Source organism: Pelobates fuscus, chromosome 8 (genome assembly GCF_036172605.1).
Source record: "Pelobates fuscus isolate aPelFus1 chromosome 8, aPelFus1.pri, whole genome shotgun sequence".
NCBI classification, from domain to species: Eukaryota; Metazoa; Chordata; class Amphibia; order Anura; family Pelobatidae; genus Pelobates; species Pelobates fuscus.
Genome location: NC_086324.1, coordinates 62,953,931 through 62,970,646, shown reverse-complemented (window position 1 = coordinate 62,970,646; position 16,716 = coordinate 62,953,931). Strand labels below are relative to the sequence as shown.

The following is a 16,716-nucleotide window of genomic DNA, read 5'->3' as shown; positions in this document are numbered from 1 at the left end:
TGTGGAGAAACCAAGGCGCAAAATAACTGCCCATGAACTGAGAAAAGTCAAGCGTGCAGCTGCCAAGATGCCACTTGCCACCAGTTTGGCCATATTTCAGAGCTGCAACATCACTGGAGTGCCCGAAAGCACAAGGTGTGCAATACTCAGAGACATGGCCAAGGTAAGAAAGGCTGAAAGACGACCACCACTGAACAAGACACACAAGCTGAAACGTCAAGACTGGGCCAAGAAATATCTCAAGACTGATTTTTCTAAGGTTTTATGGACTGATGAAATGAGAGTGAGTCTTGATGGGCCAGATGGATGGATTGGTAAAGGGCAGAGAGCTCCAGTCCGACTCAGACGCCAGCAAGGTGGAGGTGGAGTACTGGTTTGGGCTGGTATCATCAAAGATGAGCTTGTGGGGCCTTTTCGGGTTGAGGATGGAGTCAAGCTCAACTCCCAGTTTCTGGAAGACACCTTCTTCAAGCAGTGGTACAGGAAGAAGTCTGCATCCTTCAAGAAAAACATGATTTTCATGCAGGACAATGCTCCATCACACGCGTCCAAGTACTCCACAGCGTGGCTGGCAAGAAAGGGTATAAAAGAAGAAAATCTAATGACATGGCCTCCTTGTTCACCTGATCTGAACCCCATTGAGAACCTGTGGTCCATCATCAAATGTGAGATTTACAAGGAGGGAAAACAGTACACCTCTCTGAACGGTGTCTGGGAGGCTGTGGTTGCTGCTGCACGCAATGTTGATGGTGAATAGATCAAAACACTGACAGAATCCATGGATGGCAGGCTTTTGAGTGTCCTTGCAAAGAAAGGTGGCTATATTGGTCACTGATTTGTTTTTGTTATGTTTTTGAATGTCAGAAATGTATATTTGTGAATGTTGAGATGTTATATTGGTTTCCCCGGATAAAAATAAATAATTGAAATGGGTATATATTTGTTTTTTGTTAAGTTGCCTAATAATTATGCACAGTAATAGTCACCTGCACACACAGATATCCCCCTAAAATAGCTATAACTAAAAACAAACTAAAAACTACTTCCAAAAATATTCAGCTTTGATATTAATGAGTTTTTTGGGTTCATTGAGAACATGGTTGTTGTTCAATAATAAAATTAATCCTCAAAAATACAACTTGCCTAATAATTCTGCACTCCCTGTAGTTTCCCTATAATATCCCAGCTAATCCTGCCGTTTCCATTATTTTACGCAAGAGCTTTTGGATCTATTATATACCGTATTTATCGGCGTATAACACGCACTTTTTCTCCCTGAAAATAGGGGGCAAATGATGTGTGCGTGTTATACGCCGATATACCGTATTTTTCGCTCCATAAGACGCACGTTTTTCCCCTCAAAAGTAAGGGGAAATGTCTGTGCGTCTTATGGAGCGAATGTGAAGGTTTACTTACCTGTCTTGAAGCGTGGGCCGGTGTTCAGCGCGCACCGCGGTACTGGAACTTCAATTTCAGGTTCCGGTTTCCGGCGGGACGGAAAGGAAGTGCGCACTCAGTGAAATTGAAGTTCCTGTACCGCGGTGCACGCTGTGAACCGGCCCACGCTTCAAGACAGGTAAGTAATTATGGGACAAGGGGAGGGAAAGTGCACTATGGGACAAGGGGAGGGGGGGACACTATGGGAGGGGGGGAGAACACTATGGGATGAGGGGGGGGAACACTATGGGTGGGGGTGGAGAATACTATGGGAGGGTGGGGAGAATACTATGGAAAGGGGGGGGGGGACACTATGGGATGAGGGGGGGGACACTATGGGAGGGGGGAGAATACTATGGGAGGGGGGGAAATTTCCTGAAATACGCTTGTTATACGCCGGTGCGTGTTATACGCCGATAAATATGGTAATATCATATTATAGCATCCACCATATTTATTTTGTCAAATATATTATTATTTAGTTAAATTTTGAACAATTTAGTTGTGCTAATATTTGAGCATTATTTTTGTGTGTATGTATGGACAGTACAGTTTAACAGTACATAAACTTTTAAATAGATAACCGACGTGCAAAAAAAAAAAAATACCATTTATTTCATCTCTTTCACTGAAATTTAGGCATAGAACTTGCATTTTTAGAAATAGTATTTTGATAGTATTCACAATGTAAAAATTTGTGACAGTAGAAAACATTCTCCCAAACCAGGAAGAGGCTCCACCAATCAAGATCCTCACATCCTCGTACATAAGGTCTGATCTGTCCAGTGGGGTTCATAGCATATGTAGCCACAGTACCATTCATTAGATCTGACAAGCGGAACTGCTTAATAAGCTGATAGCAGCTATACTGTGGCTACTATAAATGTATTATTGACCCTGTTCATAGTTTTCTGAATGGTGCTGTGCATAGCTTACATACGATGAACAGGAAAGGATAAAGTTTAAAAAATATAATTTGACATCAGTCACTGAAGGGATGCGTTATACCTGCTGTGATATGCATCTGGACCTTCTTACACCATAACATATGCAGGAATATGCCAAATGATGCCCAAAAAGTAGTTTGCTATGCTTTACGAAGCTGGCAAAGAGTTAAAAGCAGAAAAACAGGCAGCCAAATATAGTAAAGAACATAGTGTTCTCCAACAAATCAGGAAAACTCCCACAGCCCAAACTATGCTGCAGTCTCTTCTATTGTCATCATGTGCCTTCAAACACAGGGCAACTGTCACATCTTGGAAGGAAGACTTGCCCACATAGGAATGCAAAAGACAAACGCAGTCTGTCTTCAAACGCCCACCTTAACCGGCTCATGGTTTAGTGTTCTCCTGGGTATCTTTGGTAGGCATAATGAAAGAATCCAAATGGAACACTTCAGGCTCATGAACAGGTTTGAAGCTTACTAAGTTTCATGGTAGAATAACTATTATGGAACCTTGAGAAAAGACCTTGTTAGGTCTGAGTTAGCTCCTGGTTTTATTGGGTTAAAAAGGTGTATAAGTTTGTCTCGGAGAAGCTTTCACTTTTATTTACTTTTTTTCACTTATTTAAATGCAATTTCAAATGCATTAGGTATATAGTACATACAAAAAAATAATAGTAATTATTATAGTTTGCCTAGTACAATGCCGGCTTCCTGAGCTATTTTTCATTTAATTCATGTTGTATTGCAGTTCCTGGCTATTAAATAGTTGGTTTGTAACGTAACTATCGTCTCTATGTTCTCAAAACACACAGGTAGATTTACATTCCTAGCACACTGTTGGCTCTCTTCCACAATGCAGAAGCAAAAGCAGCCGCGGCTGTTTATAAACCATTTGCCAGATAATTGTACCCTGTTCTGTTTATCTATTGTGTGGTAATTATACGAAGCTGTACTACGGTTCACTTGTCTGACAGTGGTGAGTTTGGTTATGACCACTCGTCAGTCCTCATTGACCACACATTACTTAATAACATTAACTAAAACATAGGGCCTAGTGCTGACCGTGTCATAATGTTAGAGAAATTTTAATGTACAACGATCAAATATTGAGTCAGGACCATTTTAATTTGAGTAAAGTCCGCTGTTCATGAGTTGCTAAACCTCATCTGAATTTCATTCACTTACAATACCCTTCAGAAAGCAGTTGCATGGATGGTCCTATATTAGAAAAAATATGTGCAATGGTGAGGTTCCTAGCGCTTGCTAGATCCTGGTATTGCAGCTGGTACAATTTGAAAAAAAAAGCCCCTTTCGGTGGAACGCGTTAGTGTTTTTATGTCATTGGTTTTATTATCTTTGTTTTAAAGAAAACTCGTTTTTTACCTTACCTGGACCTTCCTGAAGGTATCACTGAATATTTTATGTGGAGGAGTCACACTTTTTACCTCCTTGGTGGGAAGGAAACCACTTACGCTACACAGGATTGAGCAGAAACCTATTTTTTTTGCTCTCCTTTTGTGAGTATACCTTTTTTGCTTTTATAACAACAAAACAGAGAGCACAATTTTATGTATTTGGTGAATATCTGTGACACTGCAATTTGGAGGGAAATACCCATGAATGATCAACACTCTGATGCTTGACCCTGATCATCTACGATCTACTACCATCTACAAGGAACCAAGCTAAGTGACATATCCTCAGACGGGGATCATACCGCCCAGGAGCATATATCTGGAGCTAAACATAAGCTTCAGAAAATTGCAAGTTGTATTTTTATTATTTTACCTCACCACCTACAGAATATACTACACTATATTCTGTTTTCTGTCTTCATATTTTCCATACTGACTCACCACCATATGAGTTTAAGGGCACCCGGAAGGTGCTGCTTCCCTGTACCCTTTCCTGACCTATAATTAGAAAAAAATTGACTTATCACAGCCCCCTCAATGCTCCGTCGGCACCACTGAACTGCAGTCACCCGAACGCCCGCATGCGCAAATAATAGAGGAGTGCAGTGATCTCTGATATGATTTGGGTAACGTATCCCGAGCAATACAAGACACCAGGGAGACGTGCACGCTCAAACCAGGCCACAAGAGAGCCCTGTGGGCATGGCTATAAAATAATTTCCCTCCCATGACTCCCATGGCAACCTCAAGCACTCTGACAGACGCAACACCAAAGGGGTAGTGCCGATGCGTGTCCTGTGAAAGGCGCCCTATTCAAACAGTGAACCTTGCTGGCTGGGTTTTAACCCTTTGGATTGCCTTTGTCTAACCTCTATCTGGATTTGTTTACCTTGGACTTTGTTCATAATAACCTCAGTATGTACTGCATTCTGGGTTCCATTCGTCAAGCCTGACAGCTGCCATCAATGAACAGTTTTATTGACATATTTAGTTCTTTATTTTCATTTCTAATTTTTCATAAATAGAGATAAGTCAGACATGGAATGGTTGGGCGATAGTCTTTTATTTTTTTTCTTCTAAATTATATATTGTATTGGAACCAAGAGAGTGACTCCTGCAAGTAGGTGTTCTTAATTAGCATGCTGTGCAGCTGTGTGTATGAGCACAGTGACTGCAATCGCAGAGAGCGCACTGCGCACAGTACCTGATCTGTCAGCGTGGTGCACAGCCTGAGACAGCCATTCATCCACCGTAGTGGGACATTATCAGCTCTCCCCATCCCTGGAAATGTAGCCGCCGTGAGAGCAATCTTTTACCGTGAACGACGTGGACAGATATCCACTCGAAGGCAGCTTTAGGCCACGTACTCCATCATAAGCAACCCTCCACATGGCAAATATGTTGATTAGAGAGAAGAATTTGTCTTGTCAGGGTGTTTTATTATTTTGTTGGCCACCTAGAAAACACAATTTTATTCTTTTAACACCGTTCCCTCCCTGCTCTGTGCATCCGCTGTCTTTGTTTTATGTACTGACTACACAAGTCTTCTCTCACCCATTGTCCGCATTCTAAAATCTCACTATTTGAATGAATGTCTGGATTATGTCTCACCTACTTCTCTATCCAAAGTCTCCCCTCCTTAATTCTCTAACAAATCTTTGTGTGTTTTCCTTTCTGCTACCATTGTTTTTTTTCCTAAACCTACCTTAACTCTTTCTTCATACTGTACCGCATCTTTTCTGTATTTTATTCTTCTTTGTTATTGTCCAATTTATTTTATGTTAACCTGTTTCTTTGAGTTTCTCATGTTCTCAAACATTTAGTTCACTTTTGTTTTCTTCGTAACTCATCTTTTGCCATCAACTCTTGTCATCTCTTGTCTAGTCCCCGTGCTAATCCTATTACATACCCTATCCACTGCTTGTCTTACTTTCGCTCCCCCTCTCTGCTCTTTCCATCTCCCCTCTCTCCGTTTGCTAATAAATAGCACTGATGAGGTTTCACAGCACCGTATGCTCACATCTCACAAATGCCGCTGATTAGCTGCATGTCATGATTCCAAATCCCATCTGAGTGAAAGATTTTTGGACAGTGCTTTTTAGGCTATATCACCTGCTGCTTCTGTTAGAGAGAGGTAAAACTAGAACACAACATTTAAAAAAAAAATGCATCAAAGAATTGGCTGCCACTCCGTAAAATAAATGTTCATTCAAGTTACTAGTGTTTGGTAAAGTAGCAGTACTGTGTAAACATAATTTCTAACTTTTATTGAAAGCCCAACTATGCATAGATACCTTCATTCAACCTCCCATATGTTAATTATACTCTAATCCACATGATCTCACTACTCCTATTTGTATTGTTACCTTACACATCACCCCGAAATTCACTTGCTCCCTCCTTCAATTGTCAATGCTGATCAATTCTGATACTACGTAATTATAATTTTTATTGTTTTCATCACCAACTATACAAAAATCACTAGCAATGATAACATGCCCTGGATAATGGAACTATACAAGAGCAAAAAAATAAATACATAGAAAAACAATAGTCATAAATATATGTTCTTAAACAGAAAGTACCACGAGGATAGATTGATCTAAACATTTTGGCATATAATACTATTTCAGGGATGGTCAGGGCTTGAGAAATCTGACTGCCCATTGTCTGTATCCAACAGGATTTTGTTTTTGTGACTTTTGGTCTTCAGTTCTTCCATATAAATGTATGAATCACACTTTGAGGAGTTTGGGGAGTAGGGCCATTTTGACAGTGCGGGTCTGTCCTACCCAAAAGATAGCATATTTATCACACATCTCCATGTCCTGTCAATTACCTCATAGAGTTGTGTTGGGATCGGGGGTCCAAAGGATATGTAAATAGGTGTTTTACATTCTTAAAGGCAATTTGTAAGTCGGGCATAATTATGGTGCTCACACTGGTGGACAAGAATGTGAATAGTAGTCAATAATTATCTGGGTAGCCACAGATTGTGCATACCTGATCTACAATGTTTTATTACTCATGCTGACCTAGCTCTTGTAGCAGTACAAAGTTATACTCTTTTTACTGGAAAACACATCTCATAGACAGAGTAATTCTACCCAACTCAGAAACTCTGATCCCAAAACTTTAAGGGTCAGTAATAAATTGAACAGTTTGTGTCCAGGAAGCATTTTAATGGAATGCCGTGGTGGATATTTTGACCCACAATGTGTTTTTATCCCTGCTAGTTTATAGAAAGTGGATATGACCGCTTTGTTATGTGGTCTTCCAGAAATTATAAAACAAGTGACTATTCATAACAGAAGGTAAAAAGAAGACAGAAATGATTAAATTAATGCATGTGTGTTCTTAGTACATTGCCCTCATTGAGCATCCTCTTAATTAAAATTCTATATGCTGATCCTGAGTGCATCAAAACAAAAAGTCCTCTGCATATCAATCAATGATATATATCGCAAAGGCTGACTTGAAGGAAGCAAGGTTAACATCCTCCCATTTGGTGTCTAAGTTCTATCTTCAGATGAAGGGTGAGGGAAGAGGTCTTGAAATAAAATTTAAAAAAATCTTCCCTCTGTATTTTTTAAGGTTCAAGCAGCAATAACCTAAGACGTAAATTTTTTAAATTATCACCAACGTCAAAACACATCTCTCCCCTGGTCCAAACAGCATTGCAATTAATCACACGTTTGTTTCAGGTGAAGGAAGAGCTTCTGCTTTGGGAGGTGTTCCGGCAGTTCGTTGTTATTTATAAAAAGATGTGTGCACAGAACGTGAATCATAGAAATAGGTCTGCAAACAATTTATGAGACTCCAGGTGGTTAAAGAAGGGGTGGAAGGACACAGAACGAGTAGGATATTTGTTCTAAATATTTAGTCTTTTGCATCAATCTTGATATAGGGGAAAAAAAGTAAAAAAAACAAAAAAAAAAAGCAAAAAAAAACAAGACAAATCCAAAGTAATAAGAAAAAGAAAAAGACCAAACAGGTGACAAAACAAAAAAAACCTATAAAATATATATAAATGTATAGGCATAAAGAATGTTGTGTGTATTTAGTCAAAATTATTTGTGTGCAATATTTTTTTATTTTGCAACCCTTTGCTATTGTGTTATGGAATGACTCACATGGAAATGCTCCTGACTTAATGTTAATAAATATAAAATATTTGCCGGGTTACTGACTAAAGCAAGAATTATCAGGAATTCTAAGTAAATTCCAAATTAAAATAGCCAATCTGGAAGCATATCTAATGTTAAGAATATTTCCAGATTAGCTGCAATGAATTCACTGAATTAATTGCCAACAATTCTCCCCTTAGTGAATAACCCTGTTGGTGTTTTTTGTTTCAAGCCATACCTCCCTTTACCAGCTGCAGGCATTCCCCCACTCACCCATTCAAAACAAGCAGTCAACCTTGCTGCCAACCTTCCAGTATTGTATAAAATCCAGCATCCATTGCAATTTTGCATCCAGTCATTTCTCAATAAATTCTATGAGTACACCAACCTTGACCTACCTCCTGTTATTTATGGCATGACAAGGCTCACAAAAATTGCTACTATAATAAAAGATGCAACATTGCAGGGGACCGACAGGTTCATGTACACTGGCTCATCCATGAGTGGTCCAGGGCCATGTTGCCTGGGCCAAGGACCAAATGATGCTCTCCCCCCACCAAACCTCATTTCCTGTCACACTACATGCACAGACACACTAACGTAGCCAAGCCACTCACCTTATACATATATAACTAGCCATGGACATGCATACAGAATTTTCCTATTGACACACATCCATTTAGCTACACATAAGCGGGACACTATATGTGGGACATCTTTAAATACCTTTAAACACCAGACTGTACTGCCCGAGTGGAATGCCATTGGTTCACAAGGGGCTATGCATTAGCTAAAATCTCAGTATTTCTTATCTGTTTAGTTTTGTTGCGTCCCTGCATGAGAGAGAATTGAGAACTTTTGAATTTCTGTTACATGTCACTGTGCCTAAAGGGAATTCGAGAGAGCGAAAGCCCTGCCATTGTTTTCGAGGGACAGCAACAGCTGTCTGCATAGTGACGGTTTCAGCATGCTGTTTAAGGCTGTTTTTCCAATCTATCTCTCACAGATGATAAACACTTTAGGGAGCTGGTCCTTTGGATTGATCATATTTATATTACGTTTTATTTCATGTTGCTGAAGCTTAATGCTACCACACGCTGAGTGCGGCCCGGCAGGTCTTCGTTGATAGATGTAAATAAACATCAGGTCTCGCAGTCAGAACGTGCATACACAGCGCACATTGCTTCTGGTGAGATAGTAAGCTTCAGTGCTGTACTGGTGCTGACCTGGTTTTTATTGAGAGCGTTGCACAATGAGACTGCTGTTCTGTACAAGTAAACTGCAAAGGCATAGGTGCACTGACCTGATCACTAACCAAAATGACGGGATTACGGTGCCTGTAAAATATCTGCTCCAGTAATGTGTAATATATTAACTGCCGAGATATGTGGCTGGCTGAGTGTAATGGGGAATATAGATTTCAAACATCTGGGGATGATTTCAGAACTGATCTGCCCATGAAAATGTTGGGGTGTGGACAGGTAATATACATGGAATCATAATTGATTTGGAGAATTTGACCAATTAATCTCTTTTGGCCTTAAATTGGAAAATCACTTAAAATTCTAAACAATTGTCACTTTTGTAAAAAACCCTAATGCCTTTGCTAGCTGCCCTACATATATCAGCATTGAGGCAATCAAATATCAGAAGACAACGGACCAGTACGCTCTTTTGGGCTGCCGCTAAGAATTATTAAAATACAGGATGGACATAAAAAAAAATGTATTACACTTTTTAATTCAGAAAGTTCAACTTAAAGCTAATGCAGAGCAATTTACAGCATAGACACAAAAATAAAAGCAAACACTTTGTCGAATCACAAGCAATGATCCATGCTTGAAGTGTTGCTTAAATATTAAATCAAGTCTGAATGCCTCTTATGTTACAGGGCAAATATATAAAATGTTTCCATAAAAAAAAAAAAAAAAAAAAAAAAAGATTGTTGAAACACAATGATTTGCAAAACATGCTTCAGGTTAAAGTAAAATGAAAAGAAATATCAAAATTGTCCTCATACATAGCATATTTGGAAAACACTGTATTGTGAGGGTGTAATGTCAATAACATCAACATACCACCCACGCGTACCTATTTAGGAGGGACAATTCCTATTTTGGACCTAAATCTCCCTTTCCCTCTTTTCTATCCTAATGCCGCTATGTTCTAGGAGCTCCATATTGTTAGTGTGTCTGGGTGTATAACAGAGCTCCACAGCAATAATATTCAGAGTAAAGTGTCTTTAAATTACAATAAATGTATTTAGAAGTCTGTGTAAATAACATACATTGCAATTGTTCTAAATTATATTTTTGTTGTATGAAGTGTTTTTAGTACTCTTAAAATTCACTTAACATTTATCAGAACAGCCGTCCCTCTGGCCACACCACCAGTTACACCCCTAAAATGAAAGTGTCCGTCTGTACCTATTTGAAATATGTATCAATTAGGGATTAGCATTCACACTTCATATGGATTACTAGTAAAGCCTTGATGGTGGAAATGTTCAAGATTATCTGCAACTTCCAGATCAGGGAAATGTAGCTGTTACCCCAAATATCAGACAGATCCTTCTCGATGCCGAGCATTCTGTAGAGCACAGAGGTGCAATATGCTCCAGCCAATTAAGGCTTGAATACCACCAACGTCATTTCTATTTAGTTATATCGTTTTAATTTTTTTTTTTTTAGGTTTAGAAAAACATGTTTGGATAAATAAGATGAGCAATGTACATATTAGAGGTCAGAAGGCCTTCTTTTTGTTACAGAAACCATATAAAACAGGTCTGCCCTTTCTATATATGGAGGAAAAGTTTGTGGAAGGAAAATCTGCTATAGCTTCTTGATCCAAGGATTTTTGGATTTTTTTCTTGTTTGTTGCGCAATTGGAAGAGCTTCAGACTGTGTTTTTTGCCTTCTTTTCGATCAACAGAAAAAATTGAATGTGAGGAAGGCTGAACATGATGGACACATGTCTCTTTTCAGCCTATGTAACTAGGTAACTATTCTAGCTTAAAATTGGTATTTGAGAAATCAACCCAATAAATGGAAAGATTATTCTAAGCTCTCTACGCACTTCATATATCATAAATAATTCAATAATAATAATTCAATAGTTCAGAATAAGGCTTTTTATCTTACCTAACTTTTCACATACATGTTGCAAATTCGTTGTGACCTAGGTCTAGGTATATCCTGGCACTTAGTTGATCGGCTGAAGTTGTAAGGTACAGTGCTCACTGATCACCGATGTTCTCAGTTGGGAAAGAGTGAAAAAATACACATGGGTACACTTCTTGGAAAAAGTTGTGGAAAGTTATTTTTAAATTGTAGTGACACTTTAAAGATTTATTATAATTCTGATATAATTACAAATGTAACAAAGCCCCTTAATAATTAACAATGTCAGTAGACCAAATCCATAATTCATTCCTTAGTTAAATGCGGTGTTAGGTGCAAACATCTTATGGAAGATATGCTATCATGATGAATTTCATGTCCTGTTGGCTGCCATTGGTGAATTTGTTCGTTGTTTGTCTTGTTTATAATTATAGCTTCATTATAATACATCTTTCAGAGATTTTGAGAAGATGCGCCATAGCAAAATTCTTCTTTTTTTAGTGTATACTATTATTCTTTGCAGAAGTATTTAGAAAGAAAAAAGGCATTAAAAGAGGTAGGAAAAGATGTTTAAAGGACCTCCGTAATCACTCAGACAACTTTATCTTAATGAAGTGGTTTGGGTGCAATGGCCCTGCCGTTATTCTCCCACAGTGAAAAAAAAAATATATTTTCTGGAGGTATGACAATGTATTTATTGTGGAGGTGAATACACCTTCAGTGGCTGTCTCCCTAATAGCCAATATGGTGCAAAAAGGAGAGACTATGATATACCATAACAAATACCGTACAATAAAAAAAATCTCTGATGTGTCATCTTAATACAACAACTAACAAACGTCTAATACTCATTTCCATTAGAATTGCACCACGACTGAATTATGGGTCATGTCATCACACACTATCATCTGGGATCATAATACTAGAGGTTGTTATGTAGACACTTACCAAACATAGTGATCTCACTTATCCTGACATATTGAAAGCTGTGAAAAACAGAAATAACAAACACACGGACACCCGTGAACAAATGTGAAAATATGTAAAATATATAAATACACAAAAAAACTTAACTTATAGGCACACGACTTCCCAAGGTTATCTCCCAGCTGATAACCATATAACAAGGTATGTATGATAGATAGGATATTTTGGGATTCTGTAAGTGTACCTATAATAGAGGACAAAACATAGTGCAAATATTGCTTTAAAATTAAAATGAAGCTTCCAATGATTAGAATGCACTCACATATTCCAGGACAAATAAAGCGTGTTATAGGTGCCTCCCCTTGGTGGAAGAAAAAGGGGGGTATGTTCCTTTAAAAGCTCCCTCCTCGAGTGATAGCCAATGGGGTATCCGGGTCAGCTAGGAGATTCACAGACAGCAGACCAAACGGAGTACTTAAATGGCAATTTATTCACTTGTAGAAAGGTATATGATAAAAATCATAAAAACAAATTAAGATAACGATGCTGGTCCTACGCGTTTCGTCCTTGTGCAAAAGGACTTCCTCAGGGACCTCTTTCAATAATCAATAATCAGACAGGTACATAAAATCACAGCAGCATCCTAAACATACTAACAATGAAACATCATATATAGGGCTAGTCCCTTAGAGTCATTGGTGGAATAGTGGGTGTCTTCAAATCCTGCAGTTCTAATTCGTCAGGGTGTTCTCCTTCAGGTGTATTCACTTTGCCGAGATGAAAAAAGCCGGGTCCGTTTCCCTTGTCGGCTACTTCCGCATTCGTCATCTGTGACGCGTGCGTCACGTGTGTCATCACGTGATCCTCATGCGTTCCATGCTCGCACAGCCATTTTTTTGGTCCGAGCATGGAACGCATGAGGATCACGTGATGACACACGTGACGCACGCGTCACAGATGACGAATGCGGAAGTAGCCGACAAGGGAAACGGACCCGGCTTTTTTCATCTCGGCAAAGTGAATACACCTGAAGGAGAACACCCTGACGAATTAGAACTGCAGGATTTGAAGACACCCACTATTCCACCAATGACTCTAAGGGACTAGCCCTATATAAGATGTTTCATTGTTAGTATGTTTAGGATGCTGCTGTGATTTTATGTACCTGTCTGATTATTGATTATTGAAAGAGGTCCCTGAGGAAGTCCTTTTGCACAAGGACGAAACGCGTAGGACCAGCATCGTTATCTTAATTTGTTTTTATGATTTTTATCATATACCTTTCTACAAGTGAATAAATTGCCATTTAAGTACTCCGTTTGGTCTGCTGTCTGTGAATCTCCTAGCTGACCCGGATACCCCATTGGCTATCACTCGAGGAGGGAGCTTTTAAAGGAACATACCCCCCTTTTTCTTCCACCAAGGGGAGGCACCTATAACACGCTTTATTTGTCCTGGAATATGTGAGTGCATTCTAATCATTGGAAGCTTCATTTTAATTTTAAAGCAATATTTGCACTATGTTTTGTCCTCTATTATAGGTACACTTACAGAATCCCAAAATATCCTATCTATCATACATATATTGAAAGCTGTCACTGAATGACTAGATGTTATATACAATATTATTATTATTACTGGTATTTATATAGCGCCTGCATATTCCGTAGCGCTTTACAATATTATCAAAGGGGGAGATTTAACAATAAATGAGACAATTACAAAAACGTTCAGGAACAATAGGTTGAAGAGGGCCCTTGCTCAAACGAGCTAACAGTCTATAGGAGGTGGGGCGTAAAACACAACAGGACAGGAGAGAGCAATCAAACAAGGTGGAGTGAAGCAGAGCTGGAGTAGAGAATAGAGTGCTGTCCTTTAGGAGAGAGCAAGGGACAGGTATGTGAGGTAGAGGTTACTCTGGGAGGCCATAAGCTTTCCTAAAGAGATGGGTTATGATGCACTTTTTAAATGATTGAAGATTAGTGGAGAGCTTGATGGTCGTAGGCAGGCTATTCCAAAGGAAAGGAGCCACCCGCGAGAAGTCCTGCAAGCGTGAGTCGGCCGTACAGGTGTGAGCAGCAGACAGGAGAAGGTCATGGGCAGAGTGGAGAGACCGTGAAGTGGCATACCTGCTGATCAGTGAAGAAATATAGGAGGGGCTAGAATAGGTCAGTGCTTTAAAGGTGTGGATAGGTACCTTGAATTGACTACTATAGGATACAGGAAGCCAATATAAGGACTGACAGAGGGGAGAGATGTGAGAGGAGCAAGAGGAGACGGAAATCAGTCTAGCATCAACACACAGTGATTTGACTTATCCTGGCATATTGGAAACTGTCACCGAGAGATCAGTAGACTACTATAAAAACAGGGAGAACTATATCTCTAATGATAAAACAAGAGCTTACTTATCTTTTTACCACAACCCCCTGAATTCATTGACAAGTTTCTTCCCTGTGACCTTGGCCTCATAAGTCCTTGACTTTTTTAGACAGTCTTGTTATAGCATATTGGTTGCCCTTCTCATAATGTCTCAGTTTGCCTTTGATTCTTGAACATCTGAGGGTTCTTTGAATTCTGTGTCTCATGTTTCCAATCATACCATTTTCAGATTTAACTGGAGTATATGTTCTACTGTCTTGTTCCTCCCTCCTTTGTATCCTTGTTAATCAACTCACAGAGTACTATGTACATGGTTTGGGATTAACACTACTTTATTGCAGTTGAATAACGTTAATTTTACATTACTTTACATACAAAACACTAATAATGCTAAAATTCATGGAAAAAAGAATGACATGTTCTCCAATGCAGCATTATCAGATTATATATGTAAAATACAATATGCATAATGAAATGAGACGAGAGACAGGGTGATGAGTAATTTGTGATAGTCTTTTTGAGGACACATTAATTTCCCATTTGGTGTATCATTTGTAATGGAAGACAAATTATGATTACATACGTAAAAGGTGACAGCAAGAGGAAGATGCCTTTCATTCTCAACGACATAAAAAAAAAAAAGAATTGACAAATTGTCTGCACTGTTAAGAAGAAGGAGTATGTTGTTCAGATTTTGGATAACACTGTTGCTGATACATGAAATATCTGCACAACGTAGATGTATATCTCAAGCAAGAATAAACCGGTTTCCTGTTTATTGATGATACTGTTTTAGTTATTCTTCATATTAATTTTCAAAAGGCCCATGGATTTGCAGGTTTTATTCTGAAAGTTAAAGATGTGATGGAATTCAGAATGTAAAGAATAAAGAAAAGCCCATATGTAAACAGGTCACCTTAGATAAGGGACGCAGCAGATAGCAAAGCATTGGAGGCATTACATGCAGTTCACTTTTTGGAATCACGTGACTTGCTCAAACACTAGTGGTGCAGGGGAGATCTGTACTGCTTCTTGTGTTATGCTCTGCTCTATTAAAGACATATTCAAATCTCAATGCCCACATGATTCCATTGAAGAAGCAGGGAAGTGAAGCACTTGCAGACAAGTAATCAGATCTCCTATTGCCAGAGTTGTGCCAAATAAGTAAGAGTGTTGTCTTTCTCAGAGGTCAGATGCATCTGTATGTAAAGGGACGTGGAAGAGAGATGCATTATTTGGGAAAGAGTAAATAGGAAGAGCTGACCAAGAAGACTAATGGATGAATGGCTTAAAACATTGGCTCCCAAACCAGTCCTCATGGCCCACCAAGAGTCCAGGATTTATGTATTTCCCAGTTTTATTCCAATGGCGATACTGACAAAACCTGGACTGTTGGTGCGTCTTGAGGACTGGTTTTGGAAACACTGGCTTTCAAGATAGCTGAGAAGAAGGAATAGAGACCCTCATACATGTGAGGGAGTTGTAAAGACGCAAACAAAGATTAACAAATGTGTTTTATTCCACACACAAATTAGGATAATTAAACATCATACCAATACAGAGCTTTTTTTTTTTATTTGATTTTTTGTACCTAACATTACAACTTAAAGTTTGTAGACATGTTTGTATTCTTAGCATTTTTGTCTGGAAGAAAAGCTGGTGAACTGAAAGGTACAAAGGCAAATATAGAATTTAAATTTTTTTAAAAACTATATAAGCATGTCTTTTTGTGTTTTTTAACATGTGATCTGATACAAGATGTACAGGATATTGGTGGTTATTACTGTGGCGTATCTATGGTTTCACTAGCTGTTTTTTAATGAAATTTTTATGGTTTATTTATTTAGAACTGAGATAATATAGTATCACTCAATAACAAAATACTCTTCTCCTCTTTCAGTCTATCAGGGAAGTCACTGGTTATGTTCTTGTGGCTCTCAATCAGTTTGACTATCTCCCGTTGGAGAACCTGCGTATCATCCGTGGAACCAAACTGTATGAAGATCGCTATGCGCTTTCCATCTTCTTGAACTATCGCAAGGATGGCAACTATGGCCTGAGGGAGCTTGGTCTACGTAAACTAACCGGTAATTATAGAATTTGAACTCCCATGCTGCTTTGCAAGCTATATGACTGGTAAAACATCAAGAAACATGTATCTTTACTTGAGATGTGGTATCTACCTTTTGACCTTACCTGTAATAGAGTTTCTACACCATAAACATGACTTTATTGATTGCTCGATGTTTAACCCCCTCACTAGCAAACACTTATTGTTTGGAAAAATATTTCAATAATATTTGTTTTTAAAAACGGGTTGAATACATAGCAAATACATTTATGATAAAATAGCAATTTAGTGC

General features: G+C 38.7%; 1 protein-coding gene across 1 annotated transcript in view; it reads left to right on the top strand.

Annotated features, from left to right (window-relative positions):
- Positions 1 to 16,716, top strand: part of ERBB4 (erb-b2 receptor tyrosine kinase 4) — a 797,331-nt gene that overhangs the window by 388,471 nt on the left and 392,144 nt on the right. The window contains exon 3 of the mRNA XM_063429955.1: positions 16,254 to 16,440. Within this exon, the coding sequence (XP_063286025.1) occupies positions 16,254 to 16,440 (187 nt within the window). The remainder of the gene's footprint in view (positions 1 to 16,253; positions 16,441 to 16,716) is intronic.